This window comes from Amphiura filiformis, chromosome 2, assembly GCF_039555335.1.
Source record: "Amphiura filiformis chromosome 2, Afil_fr2py, whole genome shotgun sequence".
Lineage (NCBI taxonomy): Eukaryota > Metazoa > Echinodermata > Ophiuroidea > Amphilepidida > Amphiuridae > Amphiura > Amphiura filiformis.
Genome location: NC_092629.1, coordinates 45,763,713 through 45,788,647, shown reverse-complemented (window position 1 = coordinate 45,788,647; position 24,935 = coordinate 45,763,713). Strand labels below are relative to the sequence as shown.

Here is a 24,935-nt window from a genome sequence, read left to right as displayed (position 1 = left end):
AAATAACATAAAATACAATTTTTAACAAAACAAAAAATACTCAGATTGAATCTTATCAAAGTTAAGATCATAGACATCACAAATATCACAAGAAAATCAATTTACTTTCACATTAAAATCAAATATTCAAAAAATCAAAAATAAACTTATAAATTGCACGATAAAGCAACAAACTGCTTCTAAAGCATAATGAAACAAGCATTTCAACCACTAGTAAATGAATAGATATATATGCGGTATATAGATGTTAAATAGGCTTATATACAGATTAATATGCAGAAAATATTACACTGGAACTAAATACTATATAAAAAAAGATACAATTTTTAATTTTAAAAGGGCATTTCATGATCCACAGCTTCATCCCCCTACTGTTCTTAAAAAAAAAAAGTTGTGATTTTTATACCACTGGAAACCTCTGGCTACATAATGTTTATGTACAGAAAAATAGTTGCAGATTAATTAAATATTGTCAAATTCGAATTACGTTCTGGTGTACCAGAATGAAATTACAACTGTGGCCTACGGAGCTAAATACACATCATCATGCATAACTCGCAAATTTATGCAAACTCTCAGAATCAACTGAAATTTTGTTAATAAGCTTTTCTCGTGGATATCTACTGACAAATGTAATAAAAAGAGGATGATCGGATCACAAAATACACCTACTAAGTAGGCTACTATGATGAAAATCAATATAATTATTGAATGGAGATACATACTATTTTGAATACATATTGTAGCTACAATTTACAGGGTTGTTGACTTGTTTGACATGCGCTAGGAAATATGTCATTTTCCTGATCATGTTATGTCGACAACCCTACTTTTTAAATTGATTTGATTCTAGCTAAAAGTTGACAACCAATGCTAGAGTTGGGCGACTATCACTTTTTTCCTAGTCGTCAGCAAATAGTCACGACTCCGACTATAGTCGCAACTATCTGTGGTCAGAATTGGACCAAAAAATCGGGTGAAAGTTTGATGCAAATTTACAATAACAAGTCAACAAGACCAATTTAATGATGATTGATGGACTTACAATGATTACTTGTTTGTTAGTGTTACTAAGACAATGACTAACGTTTTTATCACATTTTCACAGTTTATATAAGTATTTGGTTGGTTTTGGTGCGGATATCTGGCCCTTTTAACATGATTTTATAACATTCAAATATAGTTGCGTTTGACGACTTTTGCTTTTCAATAGTCGTAGTCGCGACTACCAATAATAGTCACGACTAATGACTATTGGCGACTTAGTCGCCCAACTCTAACCAATGCACCTTGAATATTACATGTTATACAATGTTTTAAAAAGCTAATTTCTAATTACAATTACACATGTTAGTATTTCAGTAGAGAATCATATAGTTAATGAGTAGAATAATTACAGTTTGTAATTTTAGAATAAATACATTTGTTAAAAAGCCAATTTATGTTACAATGAATATTGGTAGTACAATGTATAAATCATGGCAAGGATATATAGTAAATGATATTGTATACTCTATTATATTGGGCTAATACATTAACATCCATTCGAAAATGTATTCCATTGACAACGCCCACAATTACATCTCCAGCTGTATATAAAATGTTTCCTGATTTCATGGATATCTGAATAAATTACTTGGTATGTGAGCATCTCACATCTTTTGAATAAAAACACCTTTTTAATTTACTCAAGAATCTGGCTATGTTTTACAATAAGGTATGCCATCCACAACCTGCACTATCATCCTGTGAGTATGCCCCATTCAGAAAATAATAAGAAGGTGAATGACAGGAGTACTTTATTCTAAAGATTCACCAACAATTTAAAACTTTACATAAAATTTAATTTCTTTTCTACTTGTACTGGCCAGGCCTAGTATACTTGTACTGACCAGGCCTAGTATACTCGTACTGGCCAGGACTAGTATATATTTTGAGACCTAGGATATTCAAAAATCCTATATACATGTAACAATCGATGTGTTGGCTCCAAATTGTGGCAAGATTTGATACTTGAATGCAATCAATGCACATGTATAAAAACAGCTGCTATGAATTTGTGGTACATACTTTCTTGTATGTGTACACTTTTTCATTACCGGTCCCCAAATGATGCCATAAATACAATGGAACCTTGTTAACACAAAATTCAGGGCCTCAGATTTTAGTTTGTGTTGACATGATTTTGAGTTAATCTTAATATAATATATAAAATATATGCTTGGGCTTGGGACGTGAAAAGCATTTTGCATTATCAGGAATTTATTTAACAGATTTCCTGTTAACAAGATTACACTGTATTTCAAATTTTAAATGATACTCTCTGTTAAAAACATATTATTTTTATGTCAGCATATCCAAATATTTGTTGACAAGTCAAGGATAGTTGCACTACCAACACATCGTTGTTGGGCAGGAAAAACCTCCTAGATGTGCTTGTGGCCACTGAACATGTTTAAAACAAAACTGCCAACAGGTTACATAGGAGGTTTTGCTTTAAACATGTTCAGGGGCCAATGACACAGGAGCTTTTTCATGCCCAATGACAACATCATGCCAGTGGCGTAGCGTCATAGGGGCATGTGCCCCCCTCCATTAATCCGAAACTGTACAAAATCCTATAGGAAAGTTGCCAAAAATTTACTTGTGCCCCCAATAAGACCCGGTGCCCTCTAAATCATGGTCCCCCCAATATTTGAATTATTTCCCTGTGCGCCCGGCAAATAATCTGGAGGAGCGCTATTTTGCACTCCATGAGTAACAAACACACAAGTTGGTACTCTTTGTTTTACCTCATTGTTTAGACCAGGTCTGTTAGACTCTCACCTACTAACAGGTAATTATGTACTCAGGTACCCGATTGAATTTTCGGACGGGAATCCGGGTACTAAAAAAAAAGCAAAAAAAAAGAAGTTACAGACCCTAAATTACTTGTTATTTAAGGTTGGAATACAAAGAAATACTGCTACTAAAAAAAATTATTTGCAATTTTTTTTTCAAAGCCGAATAAAGTTGTATACTTTCCAATCTTGAATAACAAATAATTTAGGGTCTGTAACTTCTTCTTTTTTTTAATTGTTTGATTTGGGTAACCTGTTACTGGCATTTTGACAATGACCAGGTACTGGGTAGGCCGAGGACAGGCAGGAACTTGGGTACCAGTGAATTGGTGAGAGCCTTAATGTTACTACACACAAAGCATATCCCTACACTAATCTTTCCTGTTCTACATCAATAGCTAGCCCTACTGGAGCCTTTGGAGTTTTGTCCCCTTCGCTGTCATCCGTCTGCATATTTTCTTCAAGTTGTTTCAAACGTGACTTGCTGATTCGCTGGCTCGCTCTGACACCAAAACGATTGTCCTCTTCAGAAGTCTGCTGGATTGGGATCTCTGATAGCGTGCTGTTGCTATATAGGTGATAAAAATAAATCACAAAGAGTTTTAAAATCAATATTTATTTTGACTTTCGTTTTTCATAGAGCCCATGGCACCTTTGTCTTGGGGTAAATTTCAGATCTATAGATAGTAAACGCCCTCCTCTGAAATCCCAAATAGAACTAGAATTTGCTGGTTGGATTTCTACTGGAGAGCACTTTTAGTTTCAGCCTAAAATTCCAATTAAAAGAGAGCCCATATGCGCTATCTAGGCGAATCTTTACGGTATTATAGTTCTGCAAGACTGCTACACAAAGTCAGAGACTTACCATCTCACTATACCATTTTTCACCTTGATGTGGCAGTGACGTCAGTACCTATTTCATTCGGTGCAGCTTCATATCGTTCGCTCAATGCACTGGCGTACTGACAAGCACCCACTTAATTAGACTTAGCATTAATGTGTGCATGAAACAGCTGCCTCAATATGTTGACGTCACTGCCACATCAGCCTGCTAAATGGAAGAGTGGGGAGTTATGTCTTAATTGTTTATAAGGCTGCAAGTAGCTATAAACACTCTGAAAAGGTGCGACAAAACGAGCATGCCGAGCACTGGCTCAGGGCATAATCATTTTAGCCAACATGAGGGATCGGGTATAGGCTACAGGGGTATCACCCTCATAACCATTTTGTTTTGTTTTTGCTCTTTTTAGGATGAAATAATCTAAACGTCAGAGTCAGTAAAAAAGAAGAAAAAGAAACCGAAAACTTATTTCACTTGCGAGTTTGGCAGTGATATTTAAGTTGCGAACTTGCGTATGCGATATTTTGCTCACATCGCAGATGAATTGCGCGCTAACCTAGCTCTTTCCAGCATGTACACACACATGCAAGAGCGATTTTTGGAATGCCTGCAGCCCAAGCGCGTTAACGCACTGACATCACTACCAAACCCACGGTAAAACAAAGTATATAGTACGTCTTGTAGAAACCAGTGTTGTAGTCAAACGAGTCAGTTACATCTAGTAGCCTACTAGACATGCATGACCTTAATCTCCCACACAGGGAGTGTTAATTTCAAATGGTTTCATTCATTCAAGTAACCCCATTTGAAATTCACACTCCTGTGTGGAAGATTAAAGCCGTATCTGCCAAAGAGGGTGTATGGATTTTAACTGGAAGAGACTGATATTCACATGTATGTTTTTGACCTACCTGTCCTGTTTTTCAATAGTTTTTGAGAATCCTTTCTCCATAGTTTGGAATGCCTGCATACTCTGTGCCAGGTTGCTCATCTGGTTAGTAACCGTGCTCAAATCTTGCAGGAATCGCCCTGGGCTACGAGTTGCTTTCTTGCCTCTGTGCAAAAGAAAATCAAGTTGAATTTTATGTTCAAACAAAGCTTTATCTTATGGATTACGGTACTCTGCAATATTATATCAATTGGCAACTTTAGATCAACCCTTTGTTTATACACTTGTGCAGTTCAGGGTGGAGTGCATATGTCCCGGTGTTATCACTTAACATTGACTATGTGTACAATGTACATGTACGCATGATCGTTCCCAATTTCAAGAAAAAAGGGGTTATTTTTAAACTATGTTCTCGATATTTAAAAAATATGGTTGTTTTTGACGATGGTGTACTCGAAATTTAAAAAAATAGGGTATATTTTGTGAATCCTGATGTTGAAATCCCAAGAAATATTACCATTACTTGGTCAATAACCGTCAATTTACTCACGGATTTCACTTTTGTGACACTTTTGTGCCTTCCTAATATTCAGCAACTCACTCACTGTTTCCAGGGTTTGTTTACACCGACTGCATCACTAGGGACTTCCCAGTTTGGCCGCTGTGTTCTTTGGTGTGAGTTCTTAAAATGTTAAAAAAGGGGTGCTTTTGTAAAAGTGTACTTCAAATACAAATAAAAGGGGTAATTTTTAATGGATAATTTGTACCAGTTTTTGTGTAAAATAGGAGTAACAAATGCTGAAAATGTTATTGAAACCGTGCAAAATAGGGGGGTATTTTTGACTTTGGGAATTATCATGTGTTACGCCTTTGAATAGGAAGTGACAACACCAGGGCATATGTGTTTAAGTGAGAGTCACAGCATGCATGTATCATGAAAATATTATATGTGCACGGCGCAACCAAGCGTAATGGCACTCAACCCATCAGGGGTGTCTATTCTTCCAGAAAATTGAAATTATTCCCTCACCCTACCGCGCTGTGTCACATCACATCAGTCCCCAGATTCTTCCCCAACTGAGATCCCCAAAAATGGACCCAAAAGGGAAAATTTTAGGCTGGTTGCTATCTACATACTGTACTTTTCCATATTTTCTTGTTACCTCCCTTCCCTGCCTGAATATGTGTGTGTTGTCAGACCCAGAAACTTCTCTATACAACTGTTAGGCTAAGTTGTGAGCTGTTCTATTCTGTCTTCCCTAAAAACATCAAATTCTTTCCTAGATGGTACAGTCTGGATACTGAACCATTGCATCTAAAGGACTAATGGTTCAAAGGGAAGACAGGCTGGCAAATACCTTTAGGCTCTTTATTATTTTCAGAGCTAGCTGTGATTTATTATCTGTGAGTTCAGCTTATTTGTTTTGATTTTCAGCTTTTTTGTACCAGTACACTTGCTCTGTAGAAAAGTATAGGTGTTTTTAGCTTTTTGCTAACTGTTTTCAGTGTTTTCAGCTCTTTTATTATATGTGGTGACTTACATGCCCCTGATTTATAAAGCCTTAGAATTAAAATTCTTCTTCTGTTCAAAGATTGCCACTGAACTATTTATTGTATCTAGGCCAAGGGAACATTTGGACAATAATTGACTAATAAAATTAACTAATTGATGGTTCTGTCTTCCCCATGGCAGGAAAAGGTGGGCAATACGGGAAGCTCATGACTGGGAAATTTTTGGTTTTTGACCAAAAAAATAAAGAAATACGTAAGGGAAATATGTCATACTGGAGGGAAATTTGGTAAAACTGGAGGGAAATTCTGGATTGCTTGCAGGGAAACAAAAATTCAGCCTCTGGTCTTCCCTAGCTTAGAATCCCAAATGCTTCCCTAGATAGGCAGATGTCCAAACTAAAAAGAAAATGGATTTTGTATGAAATATGCAAAGCAGATCTCCCTTAATCTTTGTGTGCATTGTTACCTATAGTATGACCACTAGTCACTATTGCCCAGGCAGGGAAGAATTACTGACTCAACTTTTCCCTGGTCCATGGTTTCCCTCAAAATACTTATTTTTGGGGTGGGATTGGGTAAAAGCCAAGGGACCCAGACCACTACATGTATGCTAATGCTATGTAGGCTACCCATTATAATTCTTATAAATGACACTTGATGAATTCCCCTACCCTGCCAGCAAATGACCATCTATTTCATTCCTAAAATAGTCATAAAACATAATAATACATGTTCCAGTTATACATTTTCCCCTCAAATTAGTTAATTTTATTTTTAATCTTCCTTGAATCCTGTTGACTTTCTTCTGTTTTTCCCCTCTATTTTTTTTTTTTTTTTTAATGCAAAATTCTTCCCCAAAGGGGTAAAATTATTCCCTCCCCTTTGGGGGCGATTAACGGAAGAATAAACGCCCCTGCAACCCATTATAGCAAATAAAGGGCTCTCATGTGATGTGTAAAACAAATCACAGTGTGCGCAATTTTGAACAATGGGTCATGAATCTCGTGATCAGGGTAATACTAGAACTTACCTTTTAGGTGTTGTTCTCTTCTTAGCAGTACCCTGCTGTGGAGTTGAGCTTGCAATCCTTTGAGATCGTCGCTTACTGATACTCCCTGTGCTAGACACACTAACCATGGTCAAGTTGAGAGGGGTCATGTCCGTTTGTGGTGTGCCAAAAGTGATTGTGTCTGGGGTGTCTGGAGTGGAGGCAATCAGGTGTCTGTAGCTAAATTGGAAATAAAAAATAAAATAAAGAATTTGAGTCTACTTATTTCAGAATACACCACTTTACCCTTAGTGTAAAAGAGCACAAAAAATACTAATAGGATTAGAGTTAGGGTTAGATTTAGGGTTAGGATTTAGGGTTAGGGTTAGGATTAGAGTTAGGATTTGTTTGGTGCTCTCTTACACGAAGGATACACCCACTTTTGAATTTGAAATGATAAGTTTGTGAAGGTTGTGATGATCAGTGGCAAGATGGTAATGTGATTTTAAGAAAGGGAGCGCAGGTGGTACAAAATGGGGGTCAAGCAAGCAATCTCTGTCAAGAAAGAACAGCCTTCACTCAACAGGAGAGGCAGCCTTTGACAGTAGCCTACAATTCTGTAATCAAAAAACTTCCTAAGAAGTTTGACTCAAAATTTACAACCTCTGGTATTCTGGCAATACCATCTTGCCACTGGTCATTGTGGTCAATGACCAATTGCCGCCAGATCAAGAGATGCCCTGAAGATGCACCTTGTCAAGGTGCATTGCAATACTGTATACAGTAGCCTCTCAAAAATGTGAGTCCGGTTGAATGAGTTTATGAAATAATGCATAGTGTTTTTTCTGACATCAGGATAGACCTGTGCATCATCAAGGGTATTGTTAAAATTGGGGAAGGTTATTTTGTTATTCAAATTATGTTATCCGAGGAAGTTGTATGATTTAGAATATTCATTAAAATATGTTATATGCCTACTTAGGTGGAAATTGTATGGTAGTCGGGGGGGGGGGTACTCAATTTTGGTTTTGGTAGGGACGTGCCGCTGAGATTTTGAAAGCAGACCCATAAATATACCAATTTTTCAAGAAATTTGGACCCATTGATATACGGTACCAAAAGTCAAAATTTTCGGCCGAATTTACCCAAAATTGTCTTAGTTTTTACAAATTTTCCCAAAATTTTGGGGAAATTTTGAAAATTTTGCTAGATTAAGGAAAAATTGGGCTGTTTTCCGAAAAAATTGAGAAAATTTTGAAAAAAAGGACCCATTCATATACCAAAATAGGCTTTGAAAAAGGGGCCATTGATATACCAGAAGGCTGAAAATGCTACCCATGTTTGTGGCACGTCCCCGTATGGTCATTTGTACTGAGTACCCCCCGGGGTAGTCATGTACATTTATGTAGTACTTCTACTTACTAATGTTCATTCAGTGCATTGAAATTTGAGTTGAATTATTATAATGAATTTTGGGTGATTTCATTTCAATGCATTGGAATTGAATTGGAATAAAAAATGATTGGCTTGGGCATGAATTGAATTGGAATTGAAATCGTTTTAATGTTAATTCACTGCACTGCAGTGATTGAAATTAGTTTTGAATTGAAATGGATTTTGGGTGATTTTCATTTCAATGCAATGGAATTGAATTGTAATCAAATGATTAGCTTGGGCATGAATTGAATTGAATTGAATTGGAATTGAAATCATTGTGAGCAATGAAGAAATGAATTGGATTGGAATTGAAATCAATTTGCTCATGTGATACATTATGAAGCACCCACCAAAGAAGATATCCTATCTTACACTTCCCACAATGCATTTCTTCCCTGTACTGATTTGCTATTCAGTGCAACATGGGTAGATACTCGATAGTGACAAAAATACCTTAAATAACAACAGAGCTTATGGATCCAGATCTTGCAAGTGAGGTATTTCTTGTTACTACTAGTAATATCGACCCATGTTGCACCAAATAGCAAATCAGTACAGGGAAGAATTTTGTAAGATAACTTCCCTATTTTTTTTTTATTTCTGACTTATTACGGTATGATGAATCTAGTGAGCCAATACCTTAAAGAGTTTGGAGTCTGATAAATAGAAGATGCTCTAGAGTTAGGTGTCTGATAGATGGATGGAGAGAGTGGTGAGTTGACAGCACGGTACCTTCCTGCGGAGGGATCTGATGGTGACGTCACTAGTGGTACTGATGACACTGTCCATAGACGTTGACGTTTAGCATTGCCGCGAGGTTTCATCTTCTATATTGGAAAATAAAGGAAACATAATAAGACCGTGTTGTTATCATTGACAGGAAAATAAGAAAATACTGAAAACATTTTAGTGACTAAAGTTTGTTGTATGGTCATTTTCACAGTAAAGGGTGTAACTTTTGATTTTTAGGGTCAAAATTTCAAACCACTTAAATATGTTTCTGTTTACTGAAATCATGCATAGAAGCAACTTAAATTCCAGTAAAATAATGTTTCAAGGCTTAAACCTTTTGATTTCTAATAAAAATTTGACATTTCCTTAACATTTTGGTTAAAATCTAAGAAAAATGTATTTTACATATGCTCAGAAAATTATGACATGAAAGCTGGAATACATGTGAAATTCCATTCCAAAGTAAGTCTACAGATATAAGTTAAATATTATACCAGGTTTTGCTATGTTTGTAATTGCAGTTTTGAAAATTTTTAACATCAAGTGTCATTTACAATGGAAATTTCCCAACCTTAAACATATTTTTTAAGTTTTAATTGGGTTCCTAAAATAATTTGAATGTCTAACTTCATGTACAAATAGCCTACTACTTGATGAAAGGAACCTGCCAGCCAAGTTTCACAGAAATTGGAGTTATTTTTTAGAATTGGCAATTCAAGCGATTTGTGTTTCGGAGGCTTCAGTTAACAACACTGGTGATCATAAAAGTAAAATATTTTTCTAACTACTACAAGTTGACATGAAAAAATAGTTTTAAAATATCACAATTACCAATTTTCATGCTTTGCATCTAAGTATTGAATTTCAGTTGTGACAAAATTTAAATTATCACAGCAAGTCATTTTTTTTGTTTCGGAGGCTTCATGTTAACAATGGTTAAACATTGCAGAAGTAGTTTTTTTGAAAACAACACTGTTGGGATCATCTAAGCTGTTATTTTCTTGTGTGTATTGAATTAATGATTCTATGCAGCAGATATTGTAGATTAATCACACATTATTTTTTTTCACCCATTTGTTAAGTATGGTGTTAACTTGCATGTGAAGCCTCGAAACAGGTTTTCAAACATTAACCATAATATCATTTTTTTTTTAATTTATGACATTCTGCACATATCAAGTAACAATAACCATGCAGATATCAATATGGAACACACCATTTAGATGTGCAAAGATGATAATTAATCTTATTGTTGTTTCGGAGGCTTCATTTGTTTCGGAGGCTTCAAGTGTTAACGGAAAGTTTGTATTGGGTCCCATTTTCAAACGGTGATATATATCTCCACGATTTAAAAACAAGTGACTTGAGGATCTACTTTGCTACATTTTGATAAATAGATTGGATGAGCTCTTTTATTTATATTTGCCCAAGCTAGCTTAACAGTTTGTTTCGGAGGCTTCAAAAAAAGTTAACGGAAAAACGGCTCTTTGAAGTCAAGATTTTATAAAAATTTTAAAAGCTTGCAAATCGACTAATTTTGTTACCCATTTCAAGTTAAGATATCAACTGTTATGAATCAAGAAGAAGTGAAGAAATAACCAAGAATTATGAACCAAAGCTATACCCACAAAGTTTGTTAACAATTGTTAACGGAAAATGAAGCCTCCGAAACGACAAATATCGAAGAACGAAAAAAAAAAATACAGGGCTGTACACAATTAAATCTAATGTGGCAGTGTTTACTGAACATATGACCATACTTTCAGGATAAGAAAAATTATCCATGAACTAACTGAAGAAAACACAGGGTTTTACAAAAATGTTACTGTTTTTTATAGATTTCAAACTGGCAATATTAAGTACATTTAACCCTACTAAAACTCAACGCAGTAACTCCCAAAGATGATTATGCTACCCAAGGTAGCTGCTAACTAGATGACTTATGTGGCCAAAAATCATGGAATTCTGTGGCTTTATTAGAACACTACGGATCAAAATGTTAAAAATCCAAAGTTACACCCTTTACCGTGAAAATGACCATATATGATCCAGAAATCTTACTTTGTGTACATTTCAGCAACACTGCTGCCTTTGTCAACACTTGATGATGAGTGATTCCTACTGGCAACCGATGCTAGATGTATCTCCTCCAGCACAGGTCTTGTCAGTTGGGGATTTTCTTGATCCCAGTTATAGAAACTCATCAAAAATGTGAGAGAGTTGATACTTTCCATCGTCTCTAGATGGAAAATTCCGAGTATGGAAAATCAACTGGCAACACCTAGAACCACTGCATGAACTCAACTTTGTGATTTGAAGTAGAGTTTGAATTTGACAAAACTAATTGCCCTGGCAGGGTTGTCAAATGTTTAGAAAACATGATTATGACAGAGTTTACACACAAATGAAGTTGAGTTCAATTTCAGTGGTGTAGCGCCTTAGGGGCACTGGTCACCTGCCCTCATTCCCCAATCGATCTGAAAATTGTGCTCCAATCAGACCCGGTGGCCCCCTTACATGTAAATCATGGTCGGTACCTCACCAATGTGATGACACGTCCCACGGCTACGCCACTGTTCAAATTTCACTGATGAAATCAAGTTCAGGCTTGATGTCTACATGTATGGGCGTTTAGCTGGGGCCTTTAGAAGACAAATTGCTCACAACTATTTGATTTGGCAAGTACAATGGTCACTGACCTTCAAAAAGTCAATGCACTTTATAAATTCCAGCTGATTTGAGCTGCATGGCATGATGATTCTTTGTTTAATGACAAACAATTGAATTACTGAATTGATGTAAATTGCAAAGGAATGTCTAGTGCTAGTGGTTACTGAAAAGTAGAAATTTTTGCGCTACATTTATAATCACGCATTCACGCTTTGAAGTTTCCGCCTTTCCTGTTCCTGATACTGCGAAAATAACAATGCACTTGTACAAATGCTGTAAAAGTGGTAATATTCATGTTTTTTGCGCTTTGCCGATTTTTGCTTATTTTTAATTTCGCTATATTGAATTTTCTTATCAATAAACCTAGATGCATTTTAATTATATAAAGAAGTTAAAAGAACAATAACAGTTTTTATTTTCACGGTACTAGTTGTGTTGCCCGCGAAAAGCGCAAAAATTAATGTACCGCAAAAATTTCCACTTTTACAGATATAGTTCAATGTGTGAAAAGTTAGTTTGTGAAACAGTTCAAAATTGGAAATGCATGAAAAATTACTCCCACACAAATTTCCACTTACTGGAGTCACCATGATGATCACTGGACTAGGGAAGAGGTCTTGGGTACCGGTACTGAAATTTATGAATGCTTGCCCTCTTGCCTGAATATTAACTTGAGTGCTCAATAAACACATTCTTTTGATGGGGCCCTTTTTGTAATTTTGGGGTTTTGCTTGGCATTGAATTCACTACGATATAGGCTAGCTATATGGTAACATTGCCATAAAAATAGATTTTGTATGCCATTCCGCACAGCGTCATCATCCCTATATCTTTGTGTCAAAAATTGCTGTGATAGAACGACGAATCCTCTCGAATTTTGGGGCCCAAATAGACAATTTTGCTAGGCTTATTGATAAATTGTATGGTATATTGCATATATCGTATGACGTACCGGGTATCATGGATTCCAAATATCTCTCTTTCCCTCCTCTCGCTCTTTTTTCCTTGCACTGTACTAGGGGGCGGGGACCCAAATAGGAATTTTTTGCCGGGGATCGCCCCATGCCCCCGGCAGCTACGTCACTGAATCAGATCTAGGACTCCTTTTCTTGCGTTCGGTGAACTGAAATACCAATCGCCAGTCGCTCACCAACAGAGTATTAAGTTGCAGGGAAAAATATTTATAATACAATTTGTCGACACTGTGTACCGGCACATTTAAATACATACATGTACCAATCATACATTTATTTAGCAGCATGCAGCCATACATGATGATGATGCACATGTGCAGCAGTCGTATACATGTCATAAGGTGGTCCAATTTCCAGAACATGGTAAAAAATCATCAAAAATGTATTTTTTGATATTTTATAGGATATGGCATCTGTAAATCACTGACAAAAAATTTAACCTGAAAATAGGTTGCGTTTTTGTTACAACAGCCAATTAACATGTCGTTAATACACAGACTTCTATGTAAATTTATATTCTAAAATGCATTTTCCTCAAATTGGACCCTGATCATAAAAGTTTCAAATTTAAACTTGTAATGTGGTTTTGTTACCAATTTTAGCATCAGAACATGCTCTCCATACTATAGTACATTAACTTAGTTCATTAAAAAAAACTGAAAATCATATCTGATTTATACAGGTGCCCAAAAAACAATTAAATTTTTAAGTTGTAATTTTGCAAAAGTAACAATAATTGCTTTTATATTAGCTCCAACAACTTTTTAAATGCAATATTTAGATTCCTCGTGCAATTTCCATTCAGAAAATGTATACTTCTCTCAGGATTGAATTATTATTGAGCGTGTTATGATATAATGTAATTTGCGGTCAAAAAACAATGAAATACATAAAAATATAGGTACAATTTGAACAAAAATGGGTGATCATTTTGCAAATATCAATGATGGAAACAGTTTTATATTCCTAAACTATTCTACAGATTCATTACTCATGATATAATACATGAATCAGCCCTAAATCATAATATTTGATGTAGATATACTCAAGAAAAGTTGCCAAAAGCATAGAAAATTGACATTTCCTATACTTTAACATGGACCGCCGCCACCTGCACCGCCGCCACCTGCACCACCAGCCCTGTCTCTTCAAACTTAATGTGCTGTAACTTTTGTTACTGACATAGTATTGGCTTAGTTTTACTAGCATTTGTTACCTATACTTTAAGCTTTAAAATGAGACCTTACACAATAATTTCAGTTTAGGGGTTGTAGTGCTACAATAATTTATCCAGGGCATTGTGCGGAAAAATGTTCCACCACCACCCTTTTTGCATGCCCACCTTATGACATGCGACCACATGTATGATACATGACATGCAAACTCCGACTCGACACAGAAGAATGTTTAATTTATATTTTTATCTTCTAAATTTATTTTATTTCCGTGTATTTCAATTAGAAAACAATAATAGTCATAGTCATGATCATGATGATAGTCATACTTACCGCTTTAAAATTTCCCCAGGCTCTTTTAACAGTTCTCAATTTTCGTGCTGCGTTTGCTCCAAAATCCGCCAGTGCAGAATTCACTGTCCGTAACGGGGCTCGCCCTGTCAATAATCCCCCACAACTCCCAATATCTGATGGGGATCTGTCTGCTGCATTTGATGATCTGTACGTGTAGTCAACTGGTGTCCTAGGCCTTAATTTCATATTATGACTAGCTGGTGTAAAAATTATTGTGGGATTTTTACTGCTATGTGCCATTTTGGTGAGCGATCTGTGTGTACATGTGATGAAATCCTCAGTGTCCGATGTTGTTTACATCAAAATACCTTCAAAACAGGCGCTATCATGACGGAAAGGTACAAGGCTGACATTACTATTTGCTTACGATAATGAAAAAAGTTGGAGGCGTTTCTAATAAATTGTAGCCGGATGTTGCAAAAAATCATCTAAGGCCAAAAAGGTCCGAAAAAAAGTTCCTTTTATGGTTTTTCAACCAAAACTACGGTCTTTGAATATGCTTTCTTGGTCAAAAAAAGTCCAAAATGTTGGGAAAAGTTCAAAAAAGGTCAACTTGTTCAAAATCAGCCCCCTCCGAAAAAAAAAACACCGAGTGCACTGGAGAAAATGCCCGAGAATCGAAACTGAAGGTCAGTTTTGTCTCCTCTGATTGTGCAATCCCCGAGCCAAAATAAATAAATTAGGGGCTGTGCAATTAGGAGCCGACGCCCGACGGGGAACCAATGTGCCCCAAATTGCTCCCCCGGCCCGGCCTGCCAAAAATTGCACACCCTTCTCGGTCTGCCAAAAATTCTTTGCCCCACCCCCCTGCACATGCCAATTATTTGGATCCAAATTTGCAAACCTGCCTATAGGCCTTCATCAGTTGTGAGCGCAACGAGCAGGAAATTTGCATAGGCCCTAAGCCTTCCGTAGGCCTTGGGCCTACTGGTTTCCTAAACCTTTTATTTAACTTGAAGATGCATGCCTCATGAATGTGTGCCAACATTCGCTTGTTCCCCCTCTCGACTTGCCAAAAATTACATGCCCCTTGCCCCCGAAATACTTACTTGGGTTGCAAAATGCCTTTTTATGATAGCCCAATAAAAGTATTATGAAAACCCTAATTTTTACCCTAACCCTATTATCTCTCTATATATATTATAAGATAAAAAACAGTTATTAGATTGCGATGAGAGACAAATCCAAGCTGTGATTTATCTACTGAAGATAGGCCTAGCATTCAGAATCTCACATGAGTCCCAAATTAACGCATATAGTCCCAAATTAAACCAAAACAAAATGTCGCAACATTTGAAATTTTAATTTGATTCTCAGTAGATCATCACCAGTAGGCCTAGGCCTAATTCGATTCGAAAATATAAATCTCGCGCAGGGGACAATGAAAACATAGGCCTGCATTTTATTTCAGCTATATAGGCCTACTAGTAGTCTAGTATTCAGTATAATCTCCGTTTTAAATGTTTGTCAGCTTCGTCATTTTTACATCTCTTTATAGCTCTGCAGCCCGGCTCTGCAGTCGGCCTAATGCCGAGTTTTCTCTGAGCGCGCAACCCCGCGGTTCAATGCAGTTTTGCCGTTTCGCGCCGTATTGAATCATCATCTACAACGCGTGCTAGACAATGGGTTTTTTTTTGGTTTTTTTAATATTATTATTTTTTTGGGGTTGCTATCTTCTGAAGATAGCAATTTTGGTCAGTTTCGTCATTTTAATATTTCTTTATAGCTTTGCATTCGCGAATTCGGCCTAGTGCCGATTTTTATACTAAAAGAAAATTTGGCGAGACATGCCGTAATTTGCTCGACTCTGGTGCCGGTGTCTATAGACATGATAGAGCTCCTGCATTGATTTACATGGGTAATATTAAAATTAAAATATCTCAAGAACCGAATACTGTATGACGCTGAAACAAACTTTGAAATAAAGCTTTTACATTTCTCTATCTGTTTTATGTCATTTTGGTGTTTGTCGGATTCGTGTGATTTTGCTATCAACTGCAGATAGCTCAGATTTAAATGCCCGTTGGTTGTCGTTTTTGTCTGCTGAACGAGATAAAGGGTAGGCCTACATACCACAAAAAAGCTTTCCAGAGACTTTACGTGCTAAATAGGGGTCGCGTTTTGGCCATAAGTCGAGTTACGTCCAACTTTGAAATATATATTTGATATCATCTTAACTAGAACAAAATTCTGCATAACATTTCTGAAAATGACTACACATAGGTCCGACTACTTTTTAAGAAAATTAGTGCTATATAAAAAGGCCACATTTTCCCGTGTTTACATCCGACTGATAACCGCGTTCTGACCTCGTTTGTTCATGCGCATAATCGTAAATATCACTCAAATTTTCGCATTTTCTTTTTTCAAATTTGTAGAGTTCACATTCACAAGTTGTAGTAAAACACGATTTTCAACACTAAAATTGTTAATATTGTACCGATTTTCTAGAATTTTTATGCAAAGTTCAAGGCGTTATTTTGGGACAGGTAAAAATAGAGAAACAGGCAGATGCGGAAAGTCATGAGTCTGTAATATCGCTTTAAACTTTCTGATCGGGACTGATGTATTAGAAAGAAAAACCTCGCCGCTACATGATGAAGTAAAATTTAGAGAAAATTATTTAAAACATTACTTCTAGAGTAGAAAGATGCAATGAATCGGGATGAGATTCTAAATGCTATCATAGGTTATCACGGGTTCAGTAGATATAGCGAAAAAAATCCTAAACTACTAACGCGCATGGTTACTCTGCCCGAATTAAACAATCGGCATTCGGCCTATATGCCGCGCTATTTAAAAGAAAGGGGGAGAAAAGGTAAACTTATAGAGAAACAGGCAGATGATAATCTCTGCTTTATAAGTGCCGTTTTAAATTTTGGTCAGCTTCGTCATTTTACATTTCTTTATTGTTTCTGCAGTCGGCCTAATGCCGATTTTTCTCTGACCGCGCAACCCCGTTCAATGCGTTTTGCCGTTTCGCGCCGTACTGAATCATCATCTACAACGCGTGCTAGACAATGTTGGGTTTTTTTTGGTGTTTTTTTTATTATTATTATTATTATTATTATTTTGGTTGCTATCTTCTGCCGATAGCAATTTTGGTCAGCTTCGTCATTTTAACATTTCTTTACAGCCTTCGGCATTCGGTCTAGTGCCGATTTTTATACTAAAAGAAAATGTGGCGAGACATGCCGTAATTTGCCCGATTCTGGTGCCGGTGTCTATACAGCTCCTGCATTGATTTACATGGGTAATATTAAAATTGAAATATCTCAAGAACCGAATACTGTATGACGCTGAAACAAACTTTGAAATAAAGCTTTTACATTTCTCTATCTGTTTTATGTCATTTTGGTGTTTGTCGGATTCGTGTGATTTTGCTATCAACTGCAGATAGTTCAAATGCCCGTTGGTTGTCGTTTTTGTCTACTGAACGAGATAAAGGGTAGGCTACATACCACAAAAAAGCTTTCCAGAGACTTTACGTGCTAAATAGGGGTCGCGTTTTGGCCATAAGTCGAGTTACGTCCAACTTTGAAATATATATTTGATATCATCTTAACTAGAACAAAATTCTGCATAACATTTCTGAAAATGACTACACATTTTAGGTCCGACTACTTTTTAAGAAAATTAGTGCTATATAAAAAGGCCACATTTTCCCGTGTTTACATCCGACTGCTAACCGCGTTCTGACCTCGTTTGTTCATGCGCATATAATCGTAAATATCACTCAAATTTTCGCATTTTCTTTTTTCAAATTTGTAGAGTTCACATTCACAAGTTGTAGTAAAACACGATTTTCAACACTAAAATTGTTAATATTGTACCGATTTTCTAGAATTTTTATGCAAAGTTTGGGACTGTAGGCGTTATTTTGGGACTATATGAGATTCTAAATGCTAGGCCTATCTTCAGTAGATATAGCGAAAAAAATCCTAAAACGCGCGCGGTTACTCTGCGCGAATAACAAAAATCGGCATTCGGCCTATGCCGCGCTATTAAAAAAAAAAGAAGATAGCAATTTTGGTCAGCTTCGTTATTTTAACATTTCTTTATAGCTTTGCATTCGGCCTAGTGCCCCGGGCTAGTGCCGATTTTTATACTAAAAGAAAATTTGGCGAGACATGCCGTAATTTGCTCGATTCTGGTGCCGGTGTCTATAGAGCTCCTGCATTGATTTACATGGGTAATATTAAAATTTAAATATCTCAAGAACCGAATATGCATGTGGTTTTTTGTTCTACCTAGGCCTACTGAATACTAGTATATAGCTGAAATAAAATGCAGGCCTATGTTTTCATTGTATCCTGCGCGAGATAGGCATATATAGGCCTATATTTTCGAATCGAATTAGGCCTACTGGTGATGATCTACTGAGAATCAAATTAAAATTTCAAATGTTGCGACATTTTGTTTTGGTTTAATTTGGGACTATAGGCGTTAATTTGGGACTCATGTGAGATTCTAAATGCTAGGCCTATCTTCAGTAGATATAGCGAAAAAAATCCTAAAACGCGCACGGTTACTCTGCGCGAATAACAAAAATCGGCATTCGGCCTATGGGGGTGGGAAAGAGGTAATGCCGCGCCGCGCTATTTTAAAAAAAAGGGGGGGGGGAAATAAAAATAGAGAAACAGGCAGATGCGGAAAGTCATGAGTCTGTAATATCGCTTTAAACTTTCTGATCGGGACTGATGTATTTTTTTTTAAATCGCCGCCTACATGATTAAGGAGAAAATTTAGAGAAAATATTGTAAAACATTACTTCTAGAGTAAAAAGATGTAATGAATCGGGATGAGATTCTAAATGCTATCTTCAGTAGATAAAACGAAAAAAATCCTAAAACGCGCACGGCTGCCCAGCAAACACAAAACGTTTTCGACATCATTCGCAAAAGGCTGTAAAAGGTTGTCAGAAAACGTTTAAATGTCGGGTTATATAAAGGGTACATTAATGGTATAAAACGTTTTCATAACATTAAATAACATTTGTTGGTAATTTACTGCACAGCAAACACAAATGTTTTACAGAAAACATTTAAATGTCAGGTTATATAAAGGGTATAAAAACGTTTTAATAACATTCCAAAAACATTTTTGAAAACTTGGTACAAATCATTCTAAACAGAATGTTATTTTGGGGTTGAAAAAATATTTTGCAAAAAATGTTTGCCCAAAATATTTACAATAACGTTTTTAAAATGTTTTCACGACCTTTATATAACCCGACAATTAAATGTTATTAAAACGTTTTGTAAAAAACATTTTAAGAACATTTCTGTGTTTGCTGGGTGCAAATATTTTAACATAATGTTATTTAAGTGTTGACAAAATATTTAGCCAAAAATGTTTGTAAAAATAGTTTACAATGACATTTCGAAAACATTTTAAAAATATTGTTGTAGTATGTTTTCATACAAAACGTTTTAAAACGATTTCATGACCTTTATATAACCCGACATTTTAATGTTATTAAAACGTTTTTACCTAAGCCAGAACCCAAAATATAACTTATTTAAAACGTTTTAAAAACGTTTTTGTGTTTGCTGGGTGCTTTGCGCGAATTTAAAAATCGGCATTCGGTCTAATGCCTCGCTATTTAAAAAAAAGAAAAGAAAAAAAAGAGGTAAAAATAGAGAAACAGTCAGATGCGGAAAGTGATGAGTCTGTAATATCGCTTTAAACTTTCTGATTGGGACTGATGTATATGTATTAGAAAGAAAAAATTCGCCGCTACACGAAGAAGTGAAAATTTAGAGAAATTAATGTAAAACCTTACTTCTAGAGTAGAAAGATGTAATGAATCGGGATGAGATTCTAAATGCTATCTTCAGTAGATAAAGCGAAAAAAATCCTAAAACGCGTACGGCTGCTCTGCGCGAGTTAAAAAATCGGCATTCGGCCTAATGCCGCGCCGCGCTATTTAAAAAAAAAGGGGGGGGGGAGAAATAAAAATAGAGGAACAGGCAGATGCGGAAAGTGATGAGTCTGTAATATCGCTTTAAACTTTCTGATCGGGACTGAGGTATTAGAAAGAAAAAAATTCGCCGCTACATGATGAAGTAAAAATTTGGCATAACTACACAATACCCACCACACCATGGGCACAGCCCTGAGCTGCTTCAAAGGGAATAGCCCCCTCAATTTGATATTTTCTTGTATTTTGACAAATAATCCCCTATAGTCACATCATAATTTCTTTTACATTTTGGTTCTTGGACAAATGTCTTCAACGAAGCGCCATCTATCTAGTAGTTGGACAAATAATCCCCTACAGTCACGACATGGCTTTTGGGATTTTGGTATTTGGACAAATAATTTCAGACAGAGAGGGTGTGTTGGTTGAAAACAGCCCGACGGTGTTGGTCGGCGTAGACGCAGTGTCTTCAACGAAGCGCCATCTATCTAGTAGTTGGACAAATAATTCCCCTACAGTCACGACATGGCTTTTTGGATTCTGGTATTTGGACAAATAATTTCAGACAGAGAGGGCGTGTTGGTTGAAAACAGCCCGACGGTGTTGGTCGGCGTATACGCAGTTGAAAACTCATTATTTGAGTACGTCCAAGGTTCCACACCATGGGCCATTAACCAAGTGCGTCCATGTCCAAATAGGATATGCACGCAATTCTTGGTTTTATGTTGGCGCAGTCGGCGCAGACGTAGTTCTGAATTCGATAGAGGGCTTACACGCAATTCTTGGTTTTATGTTGGCGCAGTCGGCGCAGACGTAGTTCTGAATTCGATAGAGGGCTTATAGGTCTTGGTTTTATGTTGGCGCAGTCGGCGTAGACGTAGTTCTGAATTCGATATGGGGCTTTGAAAACAGCATGCTTCTTAACAGGACATAGACACACTTGCGTGTAGGTCTTGGTTTTATGTTGGCGCAGTCGGCGCAGACGTAGTTCTCAATTCGATAGAGGGCTTATAGGTCTTGGTTTTATGTTGGCGCAGTCGGCGTAGACGTAGTTCTGAATTCGATATGGGGCTTTGAAAACAGCATGCTTCTTAACAGGACATAGACACACTTGCGTAAACACAATGCACGACTAAACATAATGTATGAGGGAATGCCTCGTTCTAACAAGAAAGCCCGACTGCGCGTTGGGACGAGAGACCTTATTTTTGTAGTATATTTAGAATCAATCGTATCAAATTTTTACTTGAGTTGTAAAAACCATAAAAAGAGTCTCAATCAGTCTCATTAATTTTTATGTATTTTGCTGTTTGTTGGTATAAGAAAATATGTAATAGTGCAAGGCATCGCAACAAGACCAAAGTCATATAATTTGGATTCTATTATTTTTTAGAATTCAGTTCAGCCATCAATTCGCGGGAGAATTTTCCCAATTTTAACGTAATAAAATGGACTGTAAAATCCATACCCGATGACCCCCCCCCCCTTTTTTTTTTTAGTTGCGGCTACCCAATGAACCCCTTTCTTTGGTTGCGGTTACCCATAACCCCTTTTTTTCTATAATATCATCATCAAAATGCAACTAAACAATGCAGAAACTGTCCAATTTTGCTTCATTTTTTCACAATTATGCCGAAAGTTTCAAAATTTTGCTACATTTTGTCACAATTTTCTACCCGATGACCCTTTCTTTAAATCTTATACTCGATGACCCCCTTTTTTATTTTATTTGTACCCAATGACCCCCTTAGTTTTAAAAATAACGCTTTGTACCCGATATGCCCCTACTTCGCGACTCCGGTAGGCACATACCCGTCACTTCCAAAATTGAGGGCCCCCCCCCCCTCCCCCCGAGGTCCAAGTTGGATATGGTATACAAATGTGACTCAAAGACAGAGATATACACAATTATTGTTTAATTCTTGATGGTTTATTGATAGTAATAACAAAATATACTTACAAAATTGGATGCAAATATAAGTGAGATGATTGTAGTCATACAGTTATAACAAGATTAGAATGTACACGAATTTGTTTGCCTTATTAATACAGAAAGGTGTACAATAGAGTTGATAATGGTAATCATGGCTATGTGTCATTCTTTTGAAAATATGCAAGCTTCATAAGCATGTAATTGAAGATTCCGCATGTTTTGAAGGTGATAATGATACTTTTTTGATAATTTTGGCTATGGAGCACGGGCCCAAAACGGGGAGGCTGTATATTGCACGTCCCACGGCTGGTACCAGAGGATTATTTAAGCACTTCCCAGCAAGTCTTGCGGTTAGCATAGCTGTGTGAGTGAACATGACACCACTGCCCGTCCACTGCATACACACGTGCATGGTTAAATTTGAATTTGGACAGATATATTTACAATAAAAACACCTTCAAAAAGTTGGCCGATTTCACATTTTATGTTCTTATCTACAGAAGGTGTGATTTATCCTTCGTGCATACATCACTTTACATCTGAAATCGACCAAGTAATAATGACACACGGACAATTCTTAAACAACATCTTTTGCACAGAGTTCAATGGGATTTGAAAATATAGTGGCAGTTGAAACTCTAGTGATAACACTTTTACAGTGCATGATTGGGCTTCCTTAAATCATCCTCTGGGCTGGTACCTCTGCTGGTACGTTCAATCTCAGCCCATTGTCATTCCGAAGCAATCAATATTTGACTTCAACAGGAAGGCCTGTTTCCATTGCTACATTCTTGATGTCTTATATAGGGCCTAGAGGCCTTGCATGAGTTTATCGATTGGCTCCAAACAAAGGATTTGAACCGGTGTCCTTCACCGTAGTTATGGCGGAGTGCAGTCCATTCAATCAAATGTTGTCATCAACCTATTTGATCGTAGTGCAGGCAGGGGATGACACTCACCTCATTTGCATGGCAAAATTACCCGTCTCCTCTGCAGCCAATTTGTTTTCGCTCCATCGAAATCAAGCTGGTCACGGAGGAGACTACCTTCCTTTGTGTTTGTTCATTTGTGTATGGAGAGCCCTTCTTGGAGTCCGTTTGGACTTAGGCTACGCTCTCAGCTAGAGTCCGACGCTGTATTGTACTAGAAACACCTTCTCTGTGAATTCGCTAGAGCAAGGAAAATAAAAACTGGTTTCATTACTATCTGTTTTTGAGCTTTTTTGCATGTCTACGACCATGGTGTTACCACAACTGTCTTTGCGTCATTAAGCCGTTTCTCATCAAAATGTCCGTTTTCTCATCCAAAACTTCCTTTAGTGTATTAAGTTAGCTTACGCCTATTGATCCTAAATTTGCTGGTAGGGTAAAACTCGTTTTAGGGGGTGTTTAAAAAAGTCATGCGTTTAGGCCTACACTATCATACTTGAGTGCCCCCCCACCCCGGTGAAATTTGGGACTCATTTGGTCACCGTCCTTGCCCACACGAGTCGCCCAGGAGTAGGCCCTACTCGGCATTATTAATTATTAGTGCTTAGCTCCTAAATACAGTCGCGTATCGTGTTGTCAATTATCGTTACTTGTGTCCATGGATATGACCCTATGTATAAGTAGTCTTCATAGAATTCACACAGTCTATGCCATGTCATTTAACGGATACAAAGAGGATAATAATGTTGAGGGCGCCCACAAAATCTTACACCGTCTTACACAATGTTCCAAGGCAAAGTTCAGTTTAATATTTACTCATCGTACAAATACAGACGTTTTATTATTAATTTATGATGTTGTCTGGATGGGTGGACAGCTAGTTGTCACACTGTGGAAAAACAACAACCGGGAATCCGCATTCATTTACAAATAGCATTAAATTAGTATCACATAGTGGCCTCCGTGCAGTGGAAAACCTTAATTCTTTCATCAAAAAGAAATGAAAATGACCAAAAAAACCGGATCCACCTGTACGCCTATAAAATGGGCACAGAAATTTGTCTCAAATATGAATGAATTTTAAGAAACATACGGGATATGATGAACCAATGACCTGACGCCATGATAGCAGGATCTATTAGTTGTTTTATATACAATGCATATACCGTGTTGTCATAATACCAATATTTGGCATAATATATAACGACTAATATTTAGTATTGTAAATATGCAGTTCATATGCACAAACGAACACTGATCTTTATGATATTCAGGTTGTTGTACATCTCATATAACATGTCATATAGGAGGTCATATGTGTTGACCTTCTCCTATTGTATTTGTTCATCTGTGTATGGAGAGGATTAGCGCCATTAAACGCCATTAAAACTCCATCAGTATTAGGGCGTAGTTCAGTGAACTCACCAGATTGCTATTCCAAGTACTTTGATAAATACAGATAATATGTATCGATGGGTCGAGGCGATTGCATTGAAAACCTAATACATTATTCATAACAGTTACGTAATCAATCGATAGTGCGGACACTTTTCATTTGCAAACCACCAAAATTCGTGATCTTTTAGCGTTGGAAAAGAAACCACGTGAATAGAGTGCCCTCTCAAGAATATCAACTCTCTGGTGCAGGGTTATGTGTATGAGACGAACTGTCACGGTAGATTGCAATCATGCTTTTGTTGAATGCATTTGAGTAGTCCGCCATATTTACGGGATGATA

At 36.8% G+C, this 24,935-nt stretch overlaps 1 protein-coding gene across 1 annotated transcript; it reads right to left on the bottom strand.

Moving 5' to 3' along the window:
• Positions 1 to 382: 382 nt before the first annotated feature.
• Positions 383 to 14,727, bottom strand: LOC140146284 (uncharacterized). Its single transcript, XM_072168076.1, has 5 exons — positions 14,392 to 14,727; positions 9,147 to 9,334; positions 7,113 to 7,310; positions 4,593 to 4,736; positions 383 to 3,408 (listed from the first exon to the last, which is right to left on the bottom strand). Exons 1-5 carry the CDS (start codon positions 14,650 to 14,652, stop codon positions 3,207 to 3,209), a joined length of 993 nt encoding a protein of 330 aa, XP_072024177.1. The 5' UTR covers positions 14,653 to 14,727; the 3' UTR covers positions 383 to 3,206.
• Between the last annotated feature and the right edge of the window lie 10,208 nt (positions 14,728 to 24,935).